General features: G+C 38.5%; 1 protein-coding gene across 2 annotated transcripts; it reads left to right on the plus strand.

Annotated features, from left to right (window-relative positions):
* Positions 1 to 27,802, plus strand: FAM91A1 (family with sequence similarity 91 member A1). Of its 2 annotated transcripts, XM_071738323.1 has the most exons (24): positions 1 to 172; positions 2,084 to 2,168; positions 2,897 to 3,048; positions 3,932 to 3,989; positions 5,251 to 5,318; positions 6,550 to 6,663; positions 8,274 to 8,364; positions 10,467 to 10,529; positions 12,127 to 12,233; positions 12,866 to 12,904; positions 13,010 to 13,122; positions 14,014 to 14,132; positions 14,518 to 14,630; positions 14,827 to 14,913; positions 15,658 to 15,790; positions 16,469 to 16,617; positions 17,080 to 17,214; positions 19,337 to 19,450; positions 20,339 to 20,411; positions 21,651 to 21,800; positions 22,294 to 22,401; positions 22,662 to 22,785; positions 23,220 to 23,289; positions 24,670 to 27,802. In XM_071738323.1, exons 1-24 carry the CDS (start codon positions 101 to 103, stop codon positions 24,844 to 24,846), a joined length of 2,514 nt encoding a protein of 837 aa, XP_071594424.1. In that variant the 5' UTR covers positions 1 to 100; the 3' UTR covers positions 24,847 to 27,802. The 2 variants fall into 2 exon arrangements, with proteins under 2 accessions (XP_071594424.1, XP_071594425.1); XM_071738324.1 differs by lacking the exons at positions 1 to 172; positions 2,084 to 2,168; positions 2,897 to 3,048; positions 3,932 to 3,989 and adding an exon at positions 3,884 to 3,908.
* The last annotated feature ends 156 nt before the right edge of the window (positions 27,803 to 27,958 follow it).

The raw sequence follows: 27,958 nt of genomic DNA on the forward strand, positions 1-27,958 counted from the left end.
TCCGGGGCGTAACGCGGAAGCGGGAGGTGCCGGCGGGCGGAGGGCAGGGCGGCCGTGCCTCCCGGCGGAGGGGCCCGTGGCGCGGCGCCGCTTCCCCGCCATGAACATCGACGTGGAGTTCCACATCCGCCACAACTACCCTTGGGCTCGGCTGCCGGCCAGCGTCAAGCAGGTACGGACTGGCGGGCGGCAGGCCGGGGTCCGGGCTGCCGAGCTCCCGGTCCGTGGAAGCGGAGGGCGGGAGGGAGGGAGCCAGGAGGAGTGCGGGGAGACGTGGGGGCTCTCGGCTCTTCTTGCCCCGGGGGAAGGCGGGCGGCCGTGGGCTACGGGGACTATAGGGCGACGGTGTGTGTGTGGGAAGTGTGTGGTTGTGGGAAGAGAGAGGGGTCTGAGGGGTCTGTGGGGAGAGAGGGGCGTGAGGGGGCTGTGGGGAGAGAGGGGTCTGAAGGGGCCGTGGGGAGAGAGGGGTGGGGGGGGGCTGTGGGGCTCTGTGAGGGGAGAGGGAGGTGTGAGGAGGGTGCATGTGAAGAGGGGGGATGTGTGTGTGTGGGTACACGGCCCCTCCGTGGGGAGGGGAGGGCTGCGTGTGTGTGTCTGTGGAGCGGTGTGGGGTCTGTGTGTGGGAGCAGGGGGCTGGGGGGTGTGTTCTGCGGTGCCTCTGTGAGGAGAGGGGGACCCAGTGATGGTTTGGGGTCTCCGTGGGCAGGGGTAGATGTGGCGAGGTGTGGGTGCTACCTCCAGTGGTGCTGAGCCAGGACCGGCTGAGGTGGGTGGGTGTCCCCCGGCCACCGGGAGCAGCGTAAGCTGAACCGGGACCGGTGTCATCCGAGACTTGTGCAGCTCTGTGTTTCGGTAGCCGGGGAACTGTTGCAGTGAGTGGCTGGTGGAAAAGAAAACCTGATAATATTTTGGTTTGCTGGGTTTAATGGGCCTCTGACAGCAGAGGGGAGGTGTTGTGGCAAGTAGAGTTGTGTTCCTCTCCCGAGTCTTAGGATGCTTGAAAGCAGATGCAGAAAAACAACTCCTGCTGTTGCACACGGGATGGATGGGGAGGATGAGTACTGTCTGAAGGCCCTAAGAAACGGAATTATTTGAGTTTCAGATTTCAGGAGCTCTAAGAGTGACTCATTTCCTCTACCCAGCTATTGGCTATGCAGTTCAGGATAGAAAATATACCAGTATTTAATGCATTATTTTCTTTAATGTAACTTGTGAAATACTATTTCCTTTGCTTTAGTATTAGAATAGTCATGAATGTTTTTTGAACTTCGAACAAATATTTGGATCCTGTCTTTTGGGTCCAAAACTATGGACCCTGTCTGTGATATCAGTTGTTTATTTTCTAATACCTGATTCTGCAATATGTGTGCAACTTACTTTTTTGTCCCATATATGCAGTAAAGTACCTTTTTGTATGGTCATCAATGAAGGAACCAGGAGAGGGGGGAAAAATACCAAAACAGGTTGCTTGTTGTGGATGCAGGGTAGAAGAGTAATACGAATAAATTTGAGGGGATGGTTTTTGAGCTAAGGCATTTAGAGCATCAGCTGAAGCTCTTTTTATCTTCTTTCATGTAATGTGCTGTGCCTACGCTTCAATCTTGTGACCTAAGATCACTTGATTGCCTTACTTCTGTGAAGCCAGAACTTGAGCTGTCTCATTATTTACTTTTTGCATTATAAGCTTCTGATGTGCAGCAGTTTGAAGTTTCACATCACTTTCACCATGCCTGGTTTATGCTACAACAATTTTGACACTGAATGCTTGGTAAAATGCTTGGTACTTCATGTTTGCTAAAAGACAATTTAAACCCTTTGGTTTGAGAATTAGATGCTCCTTTTTAATCAGAAAGTTACTAGAAAAAAAAATTTAAAGATTATTGTTTGAATCTGCATAGAGAGACCTGTTTAACTAAAGATACCTCTGACCTTGTATACAGAGACTGAGAGGTTATCAGTCTGTTGAACTGGGGGATTCCCTGAGTAATCATTGTCTGTGTGTATTTCCTCATAAGTGACTTTGCAGTCTTTCAACCAAAAGTGGTTTTGTACATGTCAGCTAAAAGGCCTTTATGTTTTCAAGGGTCTTGGAAACTCTCAGAGGGAATATGAGAGGCAGGTCGTGCTCTACAGCATCCGCAATCAGTTACGATACCGGAATAACTTAGGTGAGTAAAGAAGCTAAATAACTTCTAATTGCTGCTCAGTTTTTCTGTCTGGAGGCTCTTGTTTGCTGTCAATCTGCAAGAACTAGCCCTGTTCAAAGGTCCCTCTTTCTGTGAAAATAAATACTTTCAAATGATAAAACACCAAGAAAAGTTTGAGTCCATTTGGCAGCTTTTCAAGCTAAGTACTCTTTAAGGTTACTGAGTTGACATGTGGCACTGAGCTCCTGCTGTAGTTATGGGTAAGTTTCTTGTAGTTATGCCACCCGTTTCCAAGAAATTAAGATACACTAACAGAGGACTTGACTAATAAGGTAATGCCTGTCACTTGGTGGGAGGCAGACAGTGACCCTGACTCACATGAGCTATTGGCTACGACTTGTTTGCAGTTTACACTTATTTTGCATTGTATTAATTCATCTTTGCAAAGTAGATGGTAGTTGCACTAATTAAAGGATTATTTTCTAGAACCTGCCTGAATTCTGTCTCAATAGGCCACTTTCTGGTAACCTGTAAAATAAATATACTTTGTTCTAATGTCATTCTTAAAGACTCTGAAAGTACTTGTGTCATATGTAGACATCTCTGGATGCTGAATGCCCTGCACCACTCCTTCAGTTTTAGTTTTCTGTCGATTGCCATTATACTATTTTAATTGCTTTGCTGTAAAACTTATTTTTATAAAGAAAATAACTTCATATACCAATGTAACCTTTTCCCTCCCCTTGTAGTTAAGCATGTCAAGAAAGATGAACGCAAATATTATGAGGATCTCTTAAAATACAGTCGAGATCATCTGATGTTGTACCCTTATCATTTGTCTGACATCATGGTAAAAGGTCTGAGAGTGACACCATTTTCCTATTACACAGGAATAATGGAGGTGAGTACAAAGCTATGGTGAGTGTGTTGTTTTTTGTCCTAGAGGTACTGGTGGTGGCCCTGTAGTGCATATGAGGCAGTGTCATGTAGTTTGTTCCCTCCTGGGTAGGGTATGTTAACAAGTAAGGAAGCAGTAAGGAGGCTTTCCAGAGATTATTTTACCTGTAGTTTTTCCTCTTCTGCCCCCATAAGCCCTCCAAGAGCTGGACTTTGTCATGTGGGACCACTCTGAGGCCAGTCTTGCCCTTTGGGATCTTTGAGATTGGGACTCTTCACTTCCAACTGCAAAAGAAGTAGATAATTCTATGAGACTAACAAAGCAAAGAGAATTTCCATTTTTAAAAACCAGCACATTTGAGCAGTTATTTTCTTTTTTGTTCTGTTTCAAAAAGGCCACTTAACCATATTAGAAGCTTTTTCAAAAGCTTGAAGCAGATCCTTTTCTGTGAGAACAAAGATGATTCTGTTTTCTGTCAGGACTCTGACAAGTTCTTTTATTTTCAGTCGATATCAGAAGGGCCTTATTTTGTGTGTAGTGATTGCAGGCATAACTGATTAGTTAGCTTGTTTTGTTATTGCTGTCAGCAGTTCTGTGTGCTGGGTGTTTTTGTAGACAGATACAGAACTTCAAAATTTTTATTATTCTGTCAATGAGCATTTTTCTTTGTAAAGTTTAAATTAAACAAGTCGTTTTTCAGTATTTGTTTTTCTGCTTAATGATTAATCAAATAATTGGCAAGTTTGATGGGGCAGCTAGTTCTAATAGGTTTATTTTAATTTCATTTTGTTCTTCAAAAAAAGAAAAAAAAGCAGACAGAATTTTGGACCTGCTACTCTGAAATGACTATTTTCTTGTTGCAAGTAAGTTTTCTTATCTTTTTAAGGATATAATGAACAGTGAAAAAAGCTATGATTCACTGCCCAACTTTACTGCTGCTGACTGTAAGTGTTATGTACTTGTGTTTTGTCCTGACTTCTGTTACTGTTGTGGGTATGGGATGGGGAGACTAGGAAAGCAAAACCAGAGAAGCTGGTGGAGGAGAGCAGAGTAGGAGCAATAGTCTACTGGCAAGTCTTACAGAGGGGAGTGCAGGCTGCTGGCATGGAGAGGCTGTTAATCAAACCTGCCACTGAGAAGTTATTTATAGCTAATGACTTCCTCACCTTTGGTACAAATTTATATAATTCTCTTTAGGGATAGTGTGTTGTCTGGTGAGGAGCATCCTGTAGCTGCTGACAGCTAGTTGTCTTTGGTGTGGATTGTTTTTGTTTGTTTGTTTTTTGTGATGTTTGGGTTTTTTGTTTGGTTGTTTCTTTTATTGTCAGTTAACCATGCTAACTTATCTCTAATGTGCTCACTGGGGGAACAGATAAGGAAAAACCTTTTTCCTCTGCACCACATAGCTTATTGGAAATACAGCATTATGCAGGAGTATGAAGAATGGAAAGGATTCCCTGCTTTGTGGCTTTCTTTTTTTTTTTCTTTCTTTTTTTTTTCCTTCCCCTAATTCTGTTATTTCACCAGACGTTGCAGTGACTGCAGTATAATTAAAATTAAACATCTTTGTCAGCATTTTTCATAAAACTTAGTGTCAAAGTAGAGGTAAATCTGAGACAGAATATGAGTTGAAACTAATGAGTTTCCAGTGTCTGTTCATAGTTCCTTAATGGTTTAAGGCTAGAGAGTCTAGAATTATATTTTGATTCTGTTTAACTCACTGAGGTCTTAATCATCTCTCTTTGAGACTTATGTGGCCTTTTTTTTTCTCTAATTCTTAGTTTAGGCTTCTAATCTAGTGCATGCTGTGGGATTTATTAGAGTGACAAAAAACCTGTGACCAAAATCTGGTACAACTTGAGTTCTGTTAATTTGAAGTGTGGTTATTGCCTCTTGATGTGGATGTGGGAAAGAATGGGTTTGGATTATTCCCTGCTTCTCTGTGACCCGAGAGATAAAGGGTATGTTTTAGTTTTCAGCCTGTACAGGGTAAAACAAATGGGGATGGATTGTGTTGTTTGATGCACATGGTTCTCTCTTAAATTCATTTAAAACTGAATTTAGCTTCTAAATGTCCTTTTATTTTGGGAAGAAAGAGTAATTTAAAATCATATCATGGAAGTAAGTCTGATTCTTTTTAGCATGTTTTGTGTATCTTCAGATTAAATCTATCTTAAGAGAAATAAAACCTTACTTATTTTTCAGGTCTAAGACTTCTTGGAATAGGAAGAAACCAGTATATAGATCTAATGAACCAATGTAGGTCTTCAAAAGTAAGTTTGTCTTTATTTTCCTCTCCCTTTTCTTTCCTCCTCCTTCCCCTGTATTATTTCATAAGAAATTGAATTATTTTATGGATCTGGTTAGTTTAATGGCTAATTGAATGTGACATTGTGTTTTGCTAATTAGATTGTTTCCTGGAGGAAATAAAGAGCTTTTTAATTTAAAACCAGTACATGCTAAGAAAAAGATATCTAGTGCTACATCTTTTTTTTTCTGTGTGTGTGTGTCCCAAACATATTTTCAGAAGTGTATTTAGTCTGAGACCAGATAATGAGTATCTTTTTGTTGGAAAAAACATGGAAAAATTATAATTGTTCTATAAGTACTCCTTTTTTTCTGTGGCTGCAGTTGAGATCAGAGTTTATTCTGAGACAGTCCTCCATCTAGGTGTTTCTTTTTCATAGTATGTATGTTTTTCTCTGAAACAATGGTAGTGAGTCTGAGCAGGCATCCCTGTGTGTGGCAGCACATGTGGAAAGCATTGTAATGTTGATAAGTGTAGACCTTGTACTTTGGAGCAGTTCCTCTTTTTTTCAGGAAATGCATAATTGCTCTTGCAGTAACTTGAAAATGCTCCTTCAACCAAATGTGTGCTTAACAAAATATGAAGCTGGTAAAGTGAATCAAAGAGTAATGGCTGTACAATGGCAGAGAAGCTGTTTAGATCTATAAGGAAACAGTACCCTCCGGATCTTCTTTCATAGCCTGAAATTTAGTGTACTTTTTGAGCACCATACGTACTGAGAAAGTGGGGAACTTTGTCCTCTAAAGTAAAAAGAGGCTCCTAAAATGTTTTTTTAAGATCATTGAACTTCTTTGAAATACCTCACTTGTATACTTAGTTTGCTGTGCTCTCTTGCTTGATCACATGAGAAAGTGTCATAAATACTTTAAATTTGGGGTTGATCCTCACGTGTTTCAGTAGTGTGGTTTTTAATTAGTGACACATGTTATATGGGTTTATGGGAAGATTTAACACTATCAGATGTAAAGAATTTTTTCCCTCCCATTTTCATACGATTTGAGGGAGAAGTCTTTCTTTTATTTTCTGAACAAGGATGTGGGTTTACTAAATAGCAAGGATAATATTTATGTGTATGCAGTCTGTGCATATAATGCACTTAAAGATGGATGTTTATAAAAATCAGCTTATATAAAGGTAAATGACTGAACATGTGAAGTGCTCTTTATTTCTATCTCAAATGGACTGTACCACGGCAGAAATTTTTCAGAAGGAAAAGTGCTCATGATCTGTTACCTGTGAAACCCGTGGAGATTGCTATAGAAGCTTGGTGGGTTGTGCAGTCTGGCTACATCACTGAGGATGACATCAAGGTAATTTTTATATGGACTGCATCTCATTTTGGTTAAATAGTGTGGTAGTCCCTGAAAAGAGCAACTTCTGTGTAGGGGAGGGCATGTACAGTGCTGAGGTGGTTTTGAGCCAACAGTCTGTGGTAATTGATGAGTGTGATGATGTGCTTTGTAGGGAACAAGCAGTAAAATATGCTCTCTTAAATTTCATAGTGAAGCCCTGACAGCTCAGTTTTACTGTATCTTCACTCTCAGTATAATTAGAATCAGAATGTCAGTGGACATTTATTTTATATATATAGTCATTGTTTCTGCTCCGTGTGTGTCCTTATTTTTTCATTGTTTGCACATGAAAAACTTCTGAGTTGACTGGAGTAGAATAGAGTATTTCTGTTGGGAAGGACCTACAACAATCATCCAGTCCAACTGCCTGAATGGTTGAGGACTGACCAAGCTAAAGCATGTTGTAAAGGGCATTACACAAGTGCCTCTTAAACACTGAGGAATTTGGGGCATTGACCATGTTTTTAGGAAGCCTGTTCCACTGTATGGCCACCCTCTCAGTAAAGAAATGCTTCTCAGTGTCCAGTTTAAACCTTCCCTGGCACAGCTTTGAGCCATTGCCACGTCTTGTTACTGGATGCCAGGGGAGAGAAGCCAGCACTTCCTTCTCCCCTCCCCCTCTTCAGAAGCTGTAGGGAGGTCACCCCTCAGCCTCCTTTTCTCTGTCCTAGACAAGCCCAAAATCCGTAGCCTGTCCTCACAGGACATTGCTTCCAGCCCTCCCACCAGCCTTTTTCCTCCTCGGGATGTATTCAGGACCTTCACATATTTCTTAAATTGTGAGGCCCAGTGCACACAGTGCAAACTTGTTCCTGGTTCATTAATCTCCTGCATCCAGATAGCTGGTAAATATCTTGGGCAGGACTGGCCCTAGAATTGAACCTTGAGGAGGACTGCTGGTGACCAGCCAGATGGAGACTTAATTTTACTTTCATTCTCAGCTTCTTTTTACAGTCAGCTAGTAGTTTGATCTGGATTTAATTCATTCTCTGGCAGTCTTTTGTTTAGATTGTAATGCATTTAAATGTAATGCATTTAAAGCAGTTGACTTGGTGATCTTAGAGGTCTTTTCCAACCGTGACGATTCTGTGAGTCAGTGGTGGAATCTTTTTTGGCTATTATTTGGAATATCTTGAGCATTGGCTGCTTAAATTCTGACATTCCATTAACCTAGAGTAGTTAACCTGAGGCATGTTACTTTGGTATTGTGATGGAATTCTCCTAGAGTGGTTCCAGTGATGTGGTTGAACTCTCAGTTTGGAAGTTTTAAAGAGCAGACCTGTTACATGGTGGACTTCACTTGCCAAATACCTATGCAGTTATGTCCCATTCCTACAGCATGCATGATTTTCTGTAGGGATAAGAGTAAAAAAATTTAAGACTTTAGCAGGAACTGCAGTGAATTCTTCAGTGCAAATAATTTGATTAAGAACCTGGGTTACTTCCTATATTCTTCTATTACTTACAAGTGACTTAAGGCTGTAATGTTTTGTGGGGGTTTTGAGTGGTATTTAATAAATTGCATAAACTCATTTCTACTAAAGACTAACATGATTTATCTTACCTAGATCTGTACTACATCAGAGAAGTCTGCTATTGATAAGATAATTGATTCAGGTCCTCAGCTTGCTGGCTCATTAGACTTCAATGTAGTTCACAGTAAGTGTTTAAAGGACATTCCTTTTCTCTTTGTAGATCTTGCTCAGTTAAATTCTGAGTAGGAATGTAAAAGCATGTAGACAGCTGAAGCATAAGAGGAGCTGGAAAATATTCAGGAACTTGTACGGACCATAGTCTGCATCTTGGAAGTGGTTTAACAGTGAGCCATTAGCAGCTGTTGCTCTTTTATTGTTAGATTAAACAACAATTGTTAGATTAAATAACTTCTTTCATTAGAAACTGTCAGTAAAGATTATGGGAGATGTAATGTCAGCTGGTAATCCTGAGTGGTAAAACTTCACTCATTGCTTTTCAAATAAGAGTTTTTTGTAATTTTGTACTGTTTGAACACCATGAAAATAACACTTGAGTCTTGAGAGTCTGTCTTGTTTCTCAAAGATTTGCAACTGTTAGATATAAACAAAATATATTAGTCAAGGAAGTGCAGATTCACTGACAAGCTCCTTGAGAAGTTGGTCTTTTAAATGCTTTGCTTAGTACAAGCAATCAAATCTGTGTGCTGTACTTTTAAGAAATTGAGGCAGAGTTCCACTGCTTGTTACTGAAGTAGATCAAAATAAAAAGTGTGAGGCAGGTAAAATTTGGGCTCTGGAGTGGATCTGAAACAGTATAGAACTAGACAGAATTTGAATTCAGAAAGCACTTAATGGTCTTTCTTTATACATGTCCTGGTGTTGCTTGTGGAGATGGTTTAGTAGGCTCCACTCTACCTTTCTACCCTAATTCATGGATAGGAAAAGTATGTACAGACAATTTATGTAATTTACTGCCAGTAGGATGGGATTATATGGGGATGGTGTAGTCCAAACTGTGATGCCATCAATACATTTCTAGTTCAGTCAGTAAGGATGTATCAGCTATGAGAGCTGAATCCTGAAGGAGAGACAGAGAAGAGCACCTTTAGCATGTTGATGGCTTTAATGTCATCCTGATCCATTAAAGCTGTTTTATTGATAACATCAGTTTGTGTAGCTGTGCACGTGTCAGTGTCCATGCTGAACAGCAGCTGTGCACTGTATCAGCATGCACTCAGGTTAGATGGTGGTGGTGGTGTTGTACTGCAGGCATTTTATTTAAGATCTGATTGGGAGTAGTCATTATACAATATATACTACAGATGTATGCTTGACAGAGCTCTGTGGGTGTGGGAAGCACCCTGACAATTTGGCTTTGCATATTTAATAACATGTCACCTGAGGGCTGTTGGTTCACTTCTTCCCTGCTGTAATGAATATAATGTAGATGGAGTGATACAGCATAATGTCAGAGGAAACACTGGCAATATATTTGGCTTGTTTTATGCTGTGTAATTTAGCTGTATGCTTTGCTATCAGAGTGAGGCTGCTACAACCTTAGCCTCCAAAGATAACAGTGCTGAAGTGGTTTGCCTTTCCTTAAGAAACTTCCCCCTGCCTTATTGACTCTGCAGAACTCAGTTGAGGTGCTTAGAGCTTGGATCAGTCTTATGTGGGGAACGTGTAATTTATAATCTACCCTATTCTTGTCCTCACTTTATGCAGTGTCCTTCTGTACCTGCTGCAGCTCAGCTGATGCCTTGTGTTCAAGTGCCCCAGAATTTGTATTTGCAGCTGTATAAGAGACTTTCTGTGAAGATGTGTGGGAAGGGCATGTGAGGACCATCAGAACTGATGTGATTTAGTTTGGAAGCTTGCCACAAAATATGCAATTTCCAGCCTGACTTATGGCAGAACCAGCTGACTGAACTAATTCAGGGTTAAAGAAGTCCATTTCTTGACAGTACAGTGATGATGGTGAGAAGTAGGTTAACATTTGTCAAATGTAGCAGCTTCACTCTGTTGTCATTCTGCTGTGCTCAGTTGTCCAGAAAGTACTTCTAGAGCTCCAACTTGCACCAGACTTCAAGTAAAGAGCTCTAGGGTGACATTTGTTTAATATTAGATGGGTTTACTGATCCATGTCATTGCAAAGTAATATTCTACTGGGGAAATTATTAGGAAAAATCACTTTAAAGTCTGAATTGGCTGATGGTGAGTCTACTTTGTATCATCATTACTCTGGAAAATGTTTTTTATTAAAATAATGTGCTTTTATTTATAAAGGTTTGTATAACAAAGGATTTATTTACCTCGATGTACCAATATCTGATGACAGCTGTATAGCAGGTAAGTAAATATTTAATGGTATTCTATCTATGTTTACTTGGTTTCATTTCAGTTATCCTGTGCTTCTCTAGCTTGGAAGTTGCTTGTGTGCATACGTGAGTTTACTTAAACACAACATTTGAGCCATGAGATTTCTTCCTGACTAAATGGTTCTAGTCTTACTAAAACATTGCTTTTATTATATATAGGTTTTATTTCAACTTGAATTCTTAGATTATTTTGAATATATATGTATATAGATATATAGATAGATAGGCAGATATGAGTCATAGAATCACAGAATGGTAGGGATTGGAAGGGGCCAACTGCCCTGCTGAAGCAGGTTCATCTAGAGTAGGAGGCAACGTTTCTGGACAGGCTTTTCCAGTGCTATAACTGTCAAAGTGAAGAAGTTTTTCCCCATGTTCAGATCAAACTTCCTGTGTTTCAGTTTTTGCCCCTTGTCCTGTTGCTGGGCACCACTGAAGAGTCTGTCCCCATCACCCTGATACCTGCTCTTTAGGTATTTGTAAGCACTGATAAGATCCCCTCTGTCTTCTCCAGGCTAAACAGGCTCAGGTCTCAGCCTTCCTTCATAAGAGAGGTGCTCCTGTCCCCTGATCATCCCTGTGGCCCTCCACTGGACTCTTCTCCAGTAGTTTCTTGTGGGGGGAGTCCAGAGCTGGACACAGTCCTCCAGATGTGGCCTCACTGGAGCAGAGCAGAGTCGGGGGGGAATAACCTCCCTCAGCCACACTCTTCTTAACCCACCCCAGGATGCCATTGGCCTCTTTGGCCTGGGAGATTCTGAAAGAGTCATAGCATGAGTTCCTAAGTGCCCTCCCATATGTACATGATAAAAAGGAAGAACAGCACAGCCAAACACAGAGAAGGGGGTTTTGATTCCAATTGTTTAGACAGGTGCAACTTTTTTATAAATAGTGGTTCTATCCGTTATGGTCCTGTACCTCAATTATAGTCAGATGCTGTGTCTGAGACTATGTAGGAGCTTAAACTAGCACAGGAGATGGCTGCCCTTTGAGCAGCTCATTATGCTGTGTTGGATCTTGGGGTGGGGGATCTGAATTCTGTATAATTTGCAAAGACATAAATTGTTTGGCACTTGCCCATGCAGAAGTAGCTGTCACTGCTGTCGCAGGGATCAGTTAAGTGAAAGTCCTCTAAATACAAGAGAGTCACTGCTTAGATAATAGTTTTGGGAGTCTCAGCTCTGGAGTGTGTGGGTGAGGTGGTTTTTTTGTGTGCCACTCCAGTCAGAGCCATGATAATGAGTCTCTATCCACATTACAAAATCATTTTATGGGCTGGATGGCTGGAAGTTATCTGTAGTGGATGAGCTGGAGACTGCAAGGCTATGATGTGAGGTGGCTTTAGTTTTTTAAGAGAACACATTGGCAACCATTACTTTTCTTAAGGAGTGGGAGAATTTTAAATACCAGGTATACTATCTTTTGGCTTTTCTCCTTTGTGATTGGAAAATCCTCAGAATTAAAGGTACCATGAAAACCAAATAAGTGAACATTTATTTTTCCATTTTTCTGTAGTTTAATAAAGGAAGTTACCAAATTGTAATTTTGCAAGTTGTTCTTCTTTCTAGTACCACCACTTGAAGGTTTTGTGATGAACAGAGTGCAAGGTGATTACTTTGAAACACTCCTGTACAAGATATTTGTTTCAATAGATGAACACACTAATGTGGCAGAGGTAAGTAAAACTTACCCTGTGTCAGGAAGATAGGAAAACTTGAAATGGTCTAAGGCACACTGCAGAAAATACTTCAGGCAGAGGTATGGATCAATAGCAAGGGGTATTTAGAGGTATTGCTAGGCTTAAGACCCAACTTGTTTCTTTCATCCTGAATGTAACTTTTACAGTGTTTAAAATTTTTTTTATTAGGCATTGAAAACATGTGAGATGTTGGCTGTAACTTCTGCATAAACACTTACGTTTTGTATGAGAAATATACTTTTCTAAGGTTTTAGTCTCAAAACCTGGTTAATAAGCACCTGAAGAATATCTAGTAAATATATACAGGGTTTTTTTCTTCTTTGTGTGTCTTATGATGTGTATGATTAACCTAGAAGTTGCACAGTGGAAGATAACCTCATATTTCTTTCATGTGCTTTCAGTGATGAGATTGATTGATTTTAAGTTATGAGATTTCATCCCATTTTTCATCGCTTTCAATGAAGACAAAATTGTTTATAACAGTACAGGCTGGGTTTAAAAATGAAGAAAACCAACCAAATGTTGAAGCCCACAAGTAGTGAATTACTCTGCATTGTTAACACTGCATTGTTGATTCTTCTTTTTTCTTTTTTTTTTTTTTTTTTTAGCTTGCAAATGTCCTAGAGATTGACTTATCTTTAGTAAAGGTATGTGTGAATAATGCATCTGCTGCACTTGATGTGGGAAGTTCACTGCCTTGCAGCCTGGTTTCCTATAGCATTTGTTTATTCTGTGTATATATGTTTCTTCAGAATGCTGTCTCCATGTATTGTCGGTTAGGCTTTGCTCATAAAAAAGGCCAAGTAATAAACCTGGATAATCTTCATCCATCATGGAAGAATGTTCCTTCAATAAACAGACTGAAGTAAGTGTCTCCACTCTTTCCCAAGCCTTATTTCTCTCATTGAAGAGAAAGCTGGAACCAAAATCTGATTGTAAAGCTATTGGTTGCTTTCATTGACTTCCACAACAACAAATCTCACTTGGTATTCCAATGTGTGTCATGGCAAGAATTCTTGATTGTTTTAATCCGGGGATAAGGGATGACAATTTAGCCTGTAAGGTCAGTGTGCTGCTTTGTTGCTGTTACTTAGTGCTGGATTTTGACCTTTAAATGCCTAGCTGCTCACTTTTGAAGCAGACAAATGTGCATTTGCTTTAAACTCCTGGGGCCAGAACTAGCAGCTGTTACTGTGCTGGTTGAGAGGCCGTGTCTCTTGGCACTGCTGTTGGTGAGCATGTACATGAAATTTGCTTGCTTGCTATCAGTTCTGTCATTGACACTCTCACATATGTGTGTATCTATATCAGTCCCTGGGGAAGTGACATTAACACTAGTCAACAAAGGGCTGTCCAATTTGGAGTGCCAAGTTGCATTAAGTAAGATTTGTCAGGCACTTCTTGTTCAGTAACTATTAAGCCATTTGAAATGACTGCTATACCTGGGCTCTCTTTAGTGTAATTCAGACTGTGAGATCAAAGTGTATTAGATTATTTTTTTTTTTTTTTGCTATTGGACTTTTCTTCAGCAATGGTGGTTTGGTTTTTCAGATCTCTTTTTCAGAATTTGGTATTTTCAACCCCCCAGCTAAAGCTGAGTTTTGAGGGACATCCAGCTTGACTGCTTTAGGGCTTTAGAAGTATTGACAGGCATATGCTGGGAATGCCTGTGCATGGACTACTAGCACTGGAAGGCAGAGATACTTCTCTGGTGCTACAGTGACCAACAGATGTGGATTTTAATTCACATTAATAGGAGTACTTTGGACCCTCAAAAGATGCTGCTTTCATGGGACAGTGGGGAAAACAGAAGTCCTATACAGGAAGCTGGGTCATCAGCCACAGATACAGATACCAACAGTCAAGATGATCCAGGTTAGCACTAACAGTAAATTTCAATACATTAGGATCAATTATTTCTGTATTTCTAGAGTGCCTGTAAAGGGGTCTAGAAACAAGTAAAACACAAGTGGTGTGGACCGTTTTATTCAGATGGAATATACATTGGGGGAGGTGGTGTCTATTTCTTGGTTAAAAATTCTTAGCTAAAAAGCTCTTTTCTGAGAGAAGGCTGATTTGTATCATGGATATAAATCGATCTGAATTAAGTCAGTCAGTGGTTTAATAGGGATAAGGGAATTCTGTTCTCAGTTTGGCAATAACTAACTCTTTTTTCTTTAATAGATTTGACTTATACTTGATGATTTTGTTTATAAATAAAACAAATATGATGATTTATTTTCTTTTTGTTCTCTATTAGCTGAAACAGCCAGCGTGAGCAGCCTGAATCTGTCCAGTGGACACACAAAGCGTATTGCCTTCCTGTTTGATTCTACTCTCACTGCCTTTTTAATGATGGGAAACCTGTCACCAGTATGTTAAAGTTGGTTAATATGCTATGCCAAGATAAATATGTAGTTTTAAAATACTTGGACTTCAGCATAATATAGATGTAATAATTAAAAAACAATTCTGTATTGTTTGTGAGAAATAGTTTTGCTTTATGAAGCTTTTACTTGCCCATTCCATTCTCAAAGAATCAAGACAGTTTTTTGTTTTGTTGTTCCAGAACTTGAAGAGTCATGCGGTTACTATGTTTGAAGTTGGGAAACTTTCAGATGAGAGTCTTGACAGCTTCTTGGTGGAGCTGGAAAAGGTAATTTGTTACATGTCTGACCAAGCTGCAAGCACTGGAAGGTAAAGGGAGGTAGCCCAAGCCCTTTTTTTTCATTGTTTAAAACTGGTTGTTTAGCCTTACAATGATAAGAACAAAAACCTTACCCTGGCAAACCTAAGTGGTTCAGTTAAAATGTTTCTTGCAGTATTTATACCTCTTGTGGCTTTCAGGGGCACACCATGCATGTGTATGAATGGGTGTGACTGGGGAGCTGATTTCATAAACTGTATTTGCCTGGTTCTGTGTGTACACACCTGCATTAGGGCTTCTTTAATGGAAATCACTTTTGTAAAAGTATTAATATTTCTGCAAGCCTGCACATCAGTTTTCTAGGAAAAGTTGACCAGTATGTTCTGGCGTGTTTACCCTATCCACTGTTTTAAAGATAATTCTAGAAGGACAACTGTAGAATTATGTAGGAGGACTGGTGTTAATTGCTGTCTCATTTTGTACCAATCAGGATGACTAGACAATTAAGTCCTTCTCCCTGAAGACTGAGTTGTGTTTCTAATTTCTTGATGTTTCCTCTGTGTAGTTTCTGACTGATTTGGTGAAGACTCACCTTTCATATAATGGTTGCTATAGATCACCTTTGCATCATCTGCAGGCTTGTTACTCAGTTACAAAGTTTTAAGATTCTAATGTGTTGATCTTTCCTTTGGTGTAATTGATACTGTAGGAACCACCTGCCACTTGTATGCATTTCTTTGGTTTCTTGTTTAGGTTCAAAGCACAGGTGAAGGGGAAGCACAACGGTACTTTGATCATGCACTTACCCTGAGAAACACAATTCTGTTCTTGAGGCACAATAAAGACCTTGGAGCACAAGCTGTACAGCCTGATCAACCCAATAATGGTACTGTGAACACTTTTGAAGAGTTTCTTCTAAGTTTGCTCACTTATGGACTCAACTTTCTGATTAAGCTGCTATTTCAGTTCTAAGCTGCTATATCCTACTTGTTTAAAAATATTTTGAAGCCAAAGCATCACTTTTCCATCATCCTTTGAGCCTGCATTACTGGTTTGCATTACTTGGTAGCCAAGGCTTGGACTTAACATCTGAAGCAACAGATGCATCATTATCACAGGGTAATGATGACAGAGAAGCTGAATCTGAGGAAGAGATTGGTTTAAAATCATGCCTCTGTAGGCCATAGTAAAGGAGTCATTGTTTAGTCAGGGTTGTTCTGTCAAATAAACATTTTTCAGTGCACGAAAGGGAATGTATTCTTCTAATGGGTAGAATTTTTTGTTTGTGGGTTTTTTTAAAAAATCAGATCTTAACTTCCTCAGCATCTCTTAGCTTATTTCCTGGGATCAGTTAGTTGGTGAGGAGCAAGCTGTAGTTCTGTGCCAGACAACCTTGTTGCAAAAATTATGTATGTTATTTTAAAAATTCACCCCAATCATTCAAAATGTAGTTGTGCAAAATACTGCTTTCATGGCTTGACAAGGGAGGATGGAAAATCTTAATCTTTTGGATTGTATGTTCCATCTTAAGTGGTAATTAAAAAATCTTACATTTTCACCGTAGGGTTTCCCTTGGACCTCTTAAGATGTGAGAGTTTGCTTGGCTTGGATCCAGCTACCTGCAGCAGAGTTCTCAATAAAAATTATACTCTGCTGGTTTCCATGGCACCACTCACCAATGAAATTCGACCTATTAGCAGCTGTACACCCCAGGTGAAAAAAATACTTGAGCTTCCACTCCAGTATCTAGTAATATAATGTCTTAACAACTTTGTTTTGGATAAATCTGTTAGATGTCCCTTTTAAAGTGACTAAGTTACTGGCATTTAGAATAGTATTGCAATTAATCTAAAAAATAAAAAGAGTTTAGTGAGGAAAAATGTGGAAAACTTAGTAATTTTTTTCAATATTAATAATCTGTTCAAATGGAGTCAAATGACACTTTCTATGAACTTATGTTCATAGAAAATACCTTGTTATCACCTTCCTGTAAAGTCTTACAATACTGGGCTAAGGACCTAGAATATTATAATTAGCAGAGTGATACATTTGAACTCCTGTGCTTGAAAACTAGTTTTATATTTCTTTAAAAGCGTTGATTCTTAAATGGTATCTGTACATACAGCAGTTGAAATACTAAGATTTTTTCTAATTTCTTGGATAATCTCTCTTCAGCATATTGGACCTGCAATACCAGAAGTCAGTTCAGTTTGGTTCAAACTATATATTTACCATATAACTGGACAAGGACCTCCCTCTCTGTTGCTCTCTAAAGGAACACGTCTTCGAAAGCTTCCAGACATTTTTCAGGTAGCATACACATGGATTTATTCTCCAAACATTTCAAAGATATCCTCTTTGTACTCTATTCAGCAGTAACAGTTGAAGACACAGATACTCATTCATTGTAGATGATGTACCTTTTTTAGAAGCAAGTTTTATGTATCATTTTAGTTATTTTTTCTTCTAGGTTCTGAAAAAGGCATGCTACTCATGTTTGACTTCTTGTCCTAATGTGACTCCAGTGTGTTGGATGCCAATTATTTCAGTTTTAGTGTAAAATGTGGTGCAGCAGCCACTGTGAGTTGAAGTTTGTAAGCCAACCCCTAGAGTTAGAAAGATGTAGACAAGCTGTATCAAAAGACAGAGACCTGGTATATTGTGCTTTATCTAGTATCATAGAAGAAAAGACACATCTTTATACAACTGTGATTTTAGAAGATGGCTGAGTTGGTCACTTCCAGATTGTCCACTGTAGAAATCTGTGATGGCAACTTCAAAGTTCCAGGCTGTGAGAACTGCAGCTTAAATGACAGAATAATTTTAGAAAGGTTGCACTAGGTTTGACAGTTCTTCCTAGCCCAGTAGCTTGTCTCCAGCAGTGGCTGGAAATAGGAAGGATTATCACAAAATGTAATGCTTCCTCTTAAGACCTTTCCAGTCATTCCTATGGTCTGGAACTTTCTGAGCTGTGTATGATTTTGTGTATATAGAGGTTATGTCTGAAATTTTCATCTCTGCAGTGATCAGTTGCTTCTTTCTAGCCTTGAATCCACTTAACTTTTTAGTATCCATACAGTGCTTTGGCACAGAGTCCCACAAAACAGTGCAGGTGATTGACTAAAAGACTTTAGATGCTGCCTTCTCCCATTCTGTCTCTGAGATGCTAATAAGGACAAGTGCATCACAAAGAGGTGATGTTTGGCATCCTATGTATTAGGCAAACCTAGGTGGAAGGGACCATGGCAACTTCTAAACTTGCCTGAACCAAGAATTGTTATATCTATTGCCTTTTATTTGAAATGCCATTGACACTTAGCAGTGTTTGGATGCTGCTGCACGCAATGAGGTTCATAAAATAATATTGTTCAAAGTTACACTTGCAGAGAGACCTCCACAGTTTTCATTGTGAGTAGATGCTTGAGGAGCTACATGTATTTGAACCACATGGAAACATTCATAGAGGGATGTGTGTTCTCAGCTTTGCCTGCTTCAGCAGTTATTTCTGGCTCTAGGATTTGTAGAATTATTTTTCATTTCTCAGACCTCTTTCATATATCCATAACCTTTCTGACACAGAACATTTTGTTGGTACTTCTATTTCTAAGACGTACTTTGAGATAACATTGTGTTAAGTAAATGAAGGCTTCTAGGACAGAAGGCATCTTGTAAGGGTGCTGGTGATGATCTTGATTCAAACCTTACCTTATCTTTTGTTTAAACTGCCAGTAAATGTATGGGTTGTGCACTTTTATTAGTAAAAAGATCTTAGTGTGGTAGCCTTGGAAAACTTCAATATTGCTTGAATCTCAGTTTGCTGGTAAATCAGTTTTTCTTGTAGTAACTGATCTTGCATTCTGCAATATCAGAAGCTTTACTGGAGCTTTTTTCCCCTTTGTGTGTATATATGGATGTTTATTTCCTGATACTGTTACGCAGTGTCATTTTCTCAGGAAGCTATCAAGTCATTTCTATAACTCTTATGGAAAGGCAGGAGAATTAAATCTTAAAAGCTTAAAAATAATTTCCTAGTCAGTGTTCTTGTCTTCCTGTCTCTCCCTTTTGGATAGGTATTTTTTGGCATTGATGTGTGTTTATTCTCATTTGTTGGTGGTAGCTCAATTTTACTTTTATGTGGGGTTATTTTCATTTCCTGTTTGCTAGGAGGCTTCTGTGATGGCCGTATCATACCAGTTCACTACAGGAACTGGTGACAGATACCTCCTGTTGAAAATAGCATCTTGGAGGTTGGCAAACTTCTGTCTTTATCAGAAGTATCAATGAGTGGTCATTGGTACAATGTATAACACTGTGAAGTTGCAGTTACCTGTGGTATCTTCCTAATTATAATAATACTCTAACTCCAGTATTTCTTCTTATGTGTTTGGATAGTATATTACAGCTGTAAATACTTTTAATTTCTCTCTTCCAGGGTTATGATCGTTTACTAATAACGTCCTGGGGTCATGACCCAGGAGTAGTTCCTACTTCAAATGTGCTCACAATGTTGAATGATGCTTTAACACATTCTGCTGTTCTAATTCAGGTAAAGAGTGCTCTGTGTAAATGAGGAAAACATGCATGATTTGTTAAGCTGTTACTTGGAAAAGATGATTAGCAATGTAAAAGAGCTAAGCTTTTGTCAAGACTTGAAAAATACATTTAACCTCTGCAGCCAGTGCTGCTATGTTTCAGTAGTGGTTAAGACATGGGGTTTGAAGTGAACACATGTATGTATGCATTATTGTATTATGGGTGGATATAACAGAGTTTTGCTAGCTGACAATGAGATGTGGCTTTATTAGAATGTTTGGGATATAGGAAACTGGATAGAAAATTAATAACCCACAAGCTTCTCATACAGTAGTGGTATAAGGTACCTGGGACTATGAACTGTTATTCAAGAAATGCACTTTCTCAGAGTGCTTGGTATGCAGATTTTACAGTAAATTATAGCAAAACATGCTCTTTATCACAGCAGAAATAAAGTAGATTTGTATGTTTAGAATAAAAGCTTCCTCTTCTGTTTCATCATTTCAGCTGCAGTCTCAGAACTAATAATTCAAATAGATGTTTAATACTGTAAAAAACCTCAAAATTTCACATTCTTAAAGGCCCTGAACTTAGGGGTGGGGAACTCCATTTTGCTTCCTAAGTGCTTGGCAATTATGAAGTCTGTTTATAATTAGTGATTGGAAAGAAGAATTGATTCTCTTCTCTAAGGTTCAACTTCAGTGTGTTTAACTCTCGTGTTTTAGGGAGAATGGTGGGATATTTTGTATAATTATTGAAGCTAAGCAAGAACTCAATTGATCTGCTTTTTTTTTTTTTTTTTTTTCTGTCAGCTTGACTGTACCCCTTAAAAGGGAGCACAAGAAGGACTAAGCTAAGCTAATGACTTTTTCTGTTTCTAACTTAATTTCTTGATGTTCAGGGGCATGGCATGCACGGAATGGGAGAAACCATGCACATACCCTTCCCATTTGATGAAGCTGAGCAGCAGGGAGGTAACTGACTGCCTTTAGTGGAATCTCTGATCATTAGCTTGTGCAGTAAGGTTGCAGTATTCCTTTTAATAAAAAATCTCTTCTACTTATGAGTCAAGTTAGATGAGAGAATTGAAAGAATATTTAAATGATTGACAAGGTTGTTCTGAGCTTATAGATAGAATTTTCTTCTGTCTTCTCTGTCCTAATTAGAATGTGTTTTCTGGCTTCTCTCTTCTGTCCTAGCAGAGACATAAAGAAGTAACTTCCACAAAAGCCTTCAAATGTTTCTTTGTGCACACTTGCTTAATAACTAGCATACTTGTTAACTGTATACATAAATCTGTTTTCTGTTCAGCATCTCATATAATGCAAGGCACTTGACACCAAAGCTGAGCAAACTCATCTTGATTAGTAATACTAGGGATTAGTATGGAGATTTTTTTACCCCAGGAAGGGCTCTGCTGGTGAAGTCTCCTAGTTGTTCAAAGTCTGCCTAGCTCATCAGATATTGAAAAGCAGGATTTAAAATGTTCTGAAATACTTCTCAATGTTAAGGACATAGCTTTACATAGTTTGGGTCATAGCCTTCACAACTGAGAACTGTCATGAAAATATGAATTTCAACATGTGAAATTAAAACTTTATGCTACCACTTAAAAAAAATCAGGGCCAACTGAAAGTAAACTTAACTTACTGATTTTGTTTTTACAAGCTTTAGAATGAATTACTTCTCTGTTCACTGTTTCTGGGATGTCTGTTTTCTTCCAAATTGACACTAGGTGAAAAATGTTGAAGGCAGAATATCTTAACTTCTATCATTAAGCACTCAATGTTGAAAATACTACTTATCCTCTAATACTGTATTCTGATTCTTCAGATTTTCAGATATGTGGAACATGTATTTTGTATTGAATTTTCCATAAAAGGCTCTGGCACTGGAAGAGCTGGATGTCTAATTCCTAGCTGAACCTTGCCATCTCTGCTGTCTGTATGTCTGTGTGTGAGAGAGATGTAATGTTCTGTTTGTATTTTTCTTTCTCCTTAGCTCTTTACTGTATTATAAAATATCAGTTAGTGTGTGGTGTGGGAAGACTGTGGTCACTTAATAATTATTCCAAATCTATGAGTTTGATCACTAAGATGAAGCAATATGAGAAAAATTAAGATAAAAAACTTAGCCTGGCCTAGAGTTTACCTGTATCATTATGGTAGAGGCTTCTTGTAAAGTAATCTGGGATATGTGTTCTTTTCTACTAGACTTCTCTCGTGTGAACATGGGCATTCATACAGCTTTAAAAATACTGAGAAACAAAGTGGACTTGCAGCATTTTTGTGGCTATGTCACTATGCTGAATCCTGCGAGTCGGCACACTAACAGAAAGCTGAGCAATGCTTCTGAAGGAAGAGGTTGGTTGCCAATAATTGTCCTTTGGCTTTGTTCTCTTAATTTTACATACAGTCACTTTGAAGGTGAACAGAAGCTTAATTTCTTTTATTTTTAACTTGCATAATAATGTCCACCACAGATACGAATGTATTTTGAGTGTAAATCTGCTGGCAGTAGGCTTACTTCATAATTTGTTTTTGTGACTAGCTCAGAAATTTCAAATACAGACTGATAAATCACTGGGCTAGAACAGTCAACAGAAGAAAAAAGTTATAATTTCAAAATATTAGAAGAAAATTGTGTCATTTTTATATGCCAGAGCATAATCTTTCATAAGTGTGTTGAGGATCCCTAGGTGACGATTTAGTCTTAAAATGTGGCTTATGCTGCTCCGTATCCTTTCATTTTTATAGCTGTATGGTCTTTAGGCAAAACTTGTCATGTTCCCTTCATCAGGTGGTAACTAAACTTATATTGATCAATGTTTTAATCTAAGAATTCCTTTCCCTTTAGGAGAGACTGAACTAGCATCAGGTTCTGATGTAAATGGTAGCACAGAATCATTTGAGATGGTAATAGAAGAAACTTCAATGGATTCTGCAGTCAAACAAAGCCTTGAAGGTAAAAGCATAATAAATGGCTTGTAGTAAATGTTTTCAGTCCAGTGAGGTCTTTATTTTAATGATCTGAACACTGTTGTCTGGGACAATTGTTCTTTCTCCTTAATAGTCTCCTTACATCTTTGAGCAGTTCAGTAAATGAACTGTCTTAAAAAGTATGAACTCTGATGGATCCTGATCAGAGATAATTGATTCTGTGATTAATATTCTTGCTTTGTCTTTTTGTAAAATCTGGTTGTCACTTGGATTTTCTTGCTGTAGTACCCACAACAGAACTGGAATGGGTTCCCCTGGAGTTATGCTTTGGCATTCCACTTTTCAGCTCTGAGTTGAATCAGAAAGTCTGCAGAAAAATTGCCACTCATGGATTATGTAGAAAAGAAAGGTGAGCTATAATTGATCAGCTACAGGCTTAAGAGATTGTATGTGTTATGTCCAGAGCTTCTGCAAAAATTACACCTATAATTCAATGATTATAGGAGCAGAATGGAGCTAAGTATCATACAGTACTGAATTATGCTGTGGAAGGTAGTTGCTTTTTCTCATAGATACCAACCAAAAGGTACAATCTAGTAATCCTTCTAAGTGGTGTAAATGGTAAGGAAAATAGCATTAAGCTGGCTAGACTTAAGAGGAGATGAGTTGCCTCAAGCATCCCTTCAGTGATGACAGTGTTATCAAGCTTTCTGTGTGAAAGCCTTTGTCAAATGATCTTAGGTACCACTAGAGTTACTTGTGAGCAAAAGTTACTATGGTGATACTTTACTAGTAAAAATGTACACACCTTTGACAGAGCTGCTTCTCTTTTCTTTTTGGCAGCCTTCAAAAACTCTTGCATTCCAGTAGAAAGCTGTCTCTTCAGGTCCTTAATTTTGTTCATTCATTCCAGGTAAGGGACAATAGTTAAGATGTAAGTAAATCTGTGTGGTCTGTCATCTATTTTTGCCCTCCTATTTGCCATTCTTTGGTATATGGAAGCATACATGGTTTGCTTTACTTGTTATTTCTTTAAATAGTAGATTTATTAAGAGCAGTGTTAACCTCAAATGCTACTGGTAGCAAAAGTGAGTACTTCCCTATCCCTTTTCTAGCCTCATTTAACTTTAAGGGTTAACTCTCAACTTTTGGGGTTACATCTTGTGTGTAGTTTCATTGGTTTTTATGGGACTTGCACAGCAAATTTGTTCTTCATGCCTCCTGTTGTAACACAGCCTACTTGGCTGCTTATTTGGCTGCTTCTTAAATATGTTAGGGGATACAGTGCAGACCATGGATGTGCTAATCTTTTGATATTTTATCTGCATTTCAAGTCAACTAGGAAACAAATGCAGAAATATGTATTATACCAGTTACTTTTTGCACTTGTCCTAAAATCTTCTAGGACGTGGTGATGAATGAGTATAAATATGTAAAACTTCATACTCTGGGAAGATATTTTTAGAGCATAGAGAATAGGAGTGTTGTGCAGCAAGCAGGGAGGAATGTCAGGTCTGCAGCCTCCTAAAATTCTGCATGAAAGTGCATGCTAGCAAGGCATGTCCAAATGTAACATGGAATCTGCTTAGCTGCTTGTGTCTTATGATACTTTTTTTTCTAAAATTCTTTCTTTTTAGTAAGGTAAGGAACTTTGCAGGTTCCCTGATGGTCACACCATCTGTAACACTGCTTCCTCATGAGAACACTGCAGATTCCCAGTTGCTTAGAAGCCTTGAAACTGTGTCAGACAGTCTGAAGTGACAACTGTCCTAATCTCTCAAATGTTATTTCTGAGATTACCTTTTTTTCTTGATCGTGATCTTTATAGAGAAAAAGAAGGTGCTGAAGTGTTGTGGGTTTTTTTAAGCCAAGAAAAGCAAAATTCTGGGAAATAACACTACTCAACATATAGTCAAGTCATTGCCTTCAAATCTATGCATAGCTCTTAAAAAGGATGAGATAATTAGCAGTGTGATACCTGTCCTGAAGATTTTGTCAATTTATATTAATTTAGCTAGATCTTCCTTTCCATTTAAGTCTCAGGATTTCCTGAAGGTTTCTCATATGCCAAAATAATGCATGCAGAGATGCAGCTGAGGCAGCTGTATGCTTATTTCATGCTTCCTTTTGTTTCTTCTGGTTTTACTTCCATAATGATTTGGTATTTATTGGATTAAAATAATAGACTTAAGTGTATTTGCAGGCTAGATTAGGCTGTCATGTCCTACCAGTGAAATCCCCCATTGTGTGTTTTGTTTTTAAGACACTGGTTTTTTTCCCCATTTGCTTTTAGGAAGGCATTTCAACACTGGATCAGCTCCATGATGCTGGTTCTTCGAGTTCACTTTTGCAACCTATTTCTGCAGATATGGGGGTTCCACTTCCTGCCAAGAACCTCATGTTCAAAGAAGGTGTATTATCTGAATGGAATGGATGGTCCCCTTCTTCAGTTTTTTTCAACCACGCCTAAGGAACAGGTCAAAGAGGGACTCTCATGCATTGGTCACTGAATGCCTTTCTTCTATTCTGGTTAATTCCTAGTGCCAACCACTAAGAAGTGTACTGCTGCTGCAGCATCACCCATGTAAAAGTAGTGTTACAAAAATGTGTTGTATTGCAGTATTGGAGAAGTGCTTAAACCGTCTACAACTTGTTACTAATTACTGCATATCTTGCTGCAACAGAGAGCTTTTTAGCTGTCAGCACTGTTTTTATCTTGAGACAATCTTTCTTTTATAACTAAACACGCCCTTTCTAGGCTTTCTGATGATTGTTAAATTTCTACACTGTCTCCACAAAATTGCAATAGTAGTTTTCTATGTTCGTTACTCAGACATAAATTCTGTTTAATTTTGTACTGTATTACTGAAAATCTTTCTGTATAAAGGTAAGAGATTTGGCTCTTCCTCTGAAAGCTCAGTGATACCAACTGTTATAAAAAAAAAAAAGGTATCATGGTGATATGGGGCATTAAGAGTTGTTGAATTCTGTAGTTCAGCTGAACACTGAGGCCTTGACAAATCAGTACAATGCAAACAGATTTGATACTTACAGGAGGCTTGTAGAGTAGACTTGGAGGCCTGCTGAACACTTAAGGCCACTTGAACATGAGTGTTGCTCTTTCATCACTGGCAGAATTTGATGGAATTGTGGAACTATGGAAGGGCTGAAGTGGTTGGCACTGTTCCTGGGGTTCTTCATGATAATGGATTTATCCTGCTCTTTGTGTGAAACCAGGAGTGTCTGAGGTTTGATTGCACTGGATTAGTCCCTCATTGTTATATGAAGCTGGTGATGATTCCTGTGGGAAAACTGATGTCATAATTTGAGTTTAAGGTAGGTAACTATATCTGTCCTGTTAATTAATGTTTGAAAAACCAGAGCTCTTGGTTTTTCACTTGACAGTCATTAGCAAAGGAAGATGATAGCAGAGGATGTGTAGGCAGAGACTTCTTTGAATCTGATTTCCCTGAACCATTAGCTGCTGGTGTGACAAACATTTAACAGTGAACTGTTTGATCTAAAATCATGTTCTGGCTCTCTTCAAAGGGCATGATTTTGTGTAGCATGGTTTCACTTTGTGTTGGGCATTAACAGCTTCTTGCCAGCTTAAAAAAGACTGTCCCCAATAGCACACGAGAACGAGAGATGTAAAATGGTGACCTTTAACACAACTGTACGAAGTACTCTGCCAACTCCCTTCTTTACTGGAACTGCCTTGTTTTAAATAGACATAATGAAAGGTGAGACTTAACTGCCCTGTCACTAGCAGCCTACAGTACATAATGGACTGAGAATCCGTGGAGTAGATGATGCTGGACAACAGCAAGGATTAAAATGGCAATATTTCTGTTGTATCAGTTCTGTGTGGCTGTGAGAAAAGAACATTACAGAAATTGGGAAAGAAGAAGCATACCACAATTGGGTAATGCAGTGGCTTCAGATTCAACTGTGAAAATTCCATCCTTGCTTTCCTTTGCTTTATATACATTCCTGAAGTGTGTGAGACTTGTGCTCTGAGAAACCATAGGTCTGTAGCATTTCAGTTTGCTCAGTGCTGCTTTCTTACATCTATTGGTTTTGTATTTTACCAACAGCAGCTGAATGTGGTATTCTGCTTATATTACAGGGCTAGATTATCTATATAAAGCTGATAATTTACAGTGACTTTTGTACTGGACATGTATACTATCCATAATGCTTTTTTTAAGTTGCCTTATTTACTTCAAAAGAAGTTAAAGAGGAGAATTTAATGTCAAGCAGCTATAAATGGCAGAGGAAACATTTACTGTGAGAGTTATGTGAGGATTAAGCCAATATCTAGCACTGTAGAGGAACTAAGCAGTAGGCAATGGCTTGTGCTGTCAGTACTATAGGTGTTACTTTTAAATGCTACAGTGAGCTGTAGTAGATGAGCTCGCTTGGCGTATTGTATGGAATTTTGCCATGTACTATCTATACCAGTATGTAAAGTGATGATAGTGCAAGTTATATGGAAGTTTGAAAATGGATGAAAATTTCTTGTTCTCACTGCATATTCTTCAGTGTTACTAAGTGAAGGATTTATTAGGTTGTCTAAAGTTTCTAACTAAAAGTAGTCTGTCCAGAGTTTAATACCCATACATCTTACAGTTATTGATGACAAAGACAGATATGTTGCAGTTTTTTAGAACTCAAGCCACACTAATGTAGGTGCTTCAACTCTAGTTTAGGAGCTTAGATGTTCAAGTCTGAATATCTGAAATTTACTGAATAGATTGCAACCAAAGAAGTCCATAGAATACCTGAAACTCAGCTACAGCTTCAGTGCTTGGGATGGTCCAGAGGCTTTACTTAAAATATGTGACTTTTGTTTTAAATGTGGTGTAAAAATGAGATCTCAAAGATCTTCATACCAAAAGAGTCTATTTTCTATGTATTGCAAATAAAGACAAATTAAATCAACTTATTTTCTTCAGGTAGTTTTCTTGAAAGTGGGGGAAAATCACATGTATTAGATGTTGTAAAGCTATTTTAATTTTCTGTCTTCAGCAAGATTTTTAGCTTGCAGAAGAGAAGTTGGCTCAGTGCTCTGGTGCAACCCAAGTAGTATTCTTTCTAGATGGCTTTACCTGAAGGTGTTCAGGAGCCAACTAGAAAGTGCTATGCTTTGTTTTCAGGTTGTTTTGTTTTGTTGTTTTTCTTTTTTTTAATCACAACACTATTTTACAGTTTTTTTTTCTTTTATTGTTGTTTTCAAATTCCTTCTTAAGTGTACAAAATGGTTTGTATTTTGAAGGTTTTAAAAAAGGCTGCAACAGAATACAGTTGCATTCTTGTAGTGGAACATTGTTAATATTATACAGCGAGTTGTACAAATTCTGTGTTCAGTTAAATTATTGGCACTTGTGACAATTGTTTACAAATAAACTGTGATGTAGGTCAAACCATGTGCAGAATCCTTCGCATGCAGAAGTTTTCTTTCTGGGCAAAGCACTAAAATGCCACTCTCACCATAGTGCTCAAGACAACAAAATGTCATCAAAGTATCTTTTTTGTCCTGTATGCGTGCAATTCTGTAGCAATACCGTTCTGGCAATGGA

Source organism: Heliangelus exortis, chromosome 2, assembly GCF_036169615.1.
Source record: "Heliangelus exortis chromosome 2, bHelExo1.hap1, whole genome shotgun sequence".
Classification (NCBI taxonomy): Eukaryota; Metazoa; Chordata; class Aves; order Apodiformes; family Trochilidae; genus Heliangelus; species Heliangelus exortis.

Coding starts and splice junctions, on each gene's coding strand:
- FAM91A1 (XM_071738323.1), top strand. CDS start 101: ATGAACATCGACGTGGAGTTCCACATCCGCCACAACTACCCTTGGGCT. Junction 3,049..3,931: donor ATTACACAGGAATAATGGAG/GTGAGTACAAAG, acceptor TATCTTTTTAAG/GATATAATGAACAGTGAAAA. Junction 6,664..8,273: donor TCACTGAGGATGACATCAAG/GTAATTTTTATA, acceptor TATCTTACCTAG/ATCTGTACTACATCAGAGAA.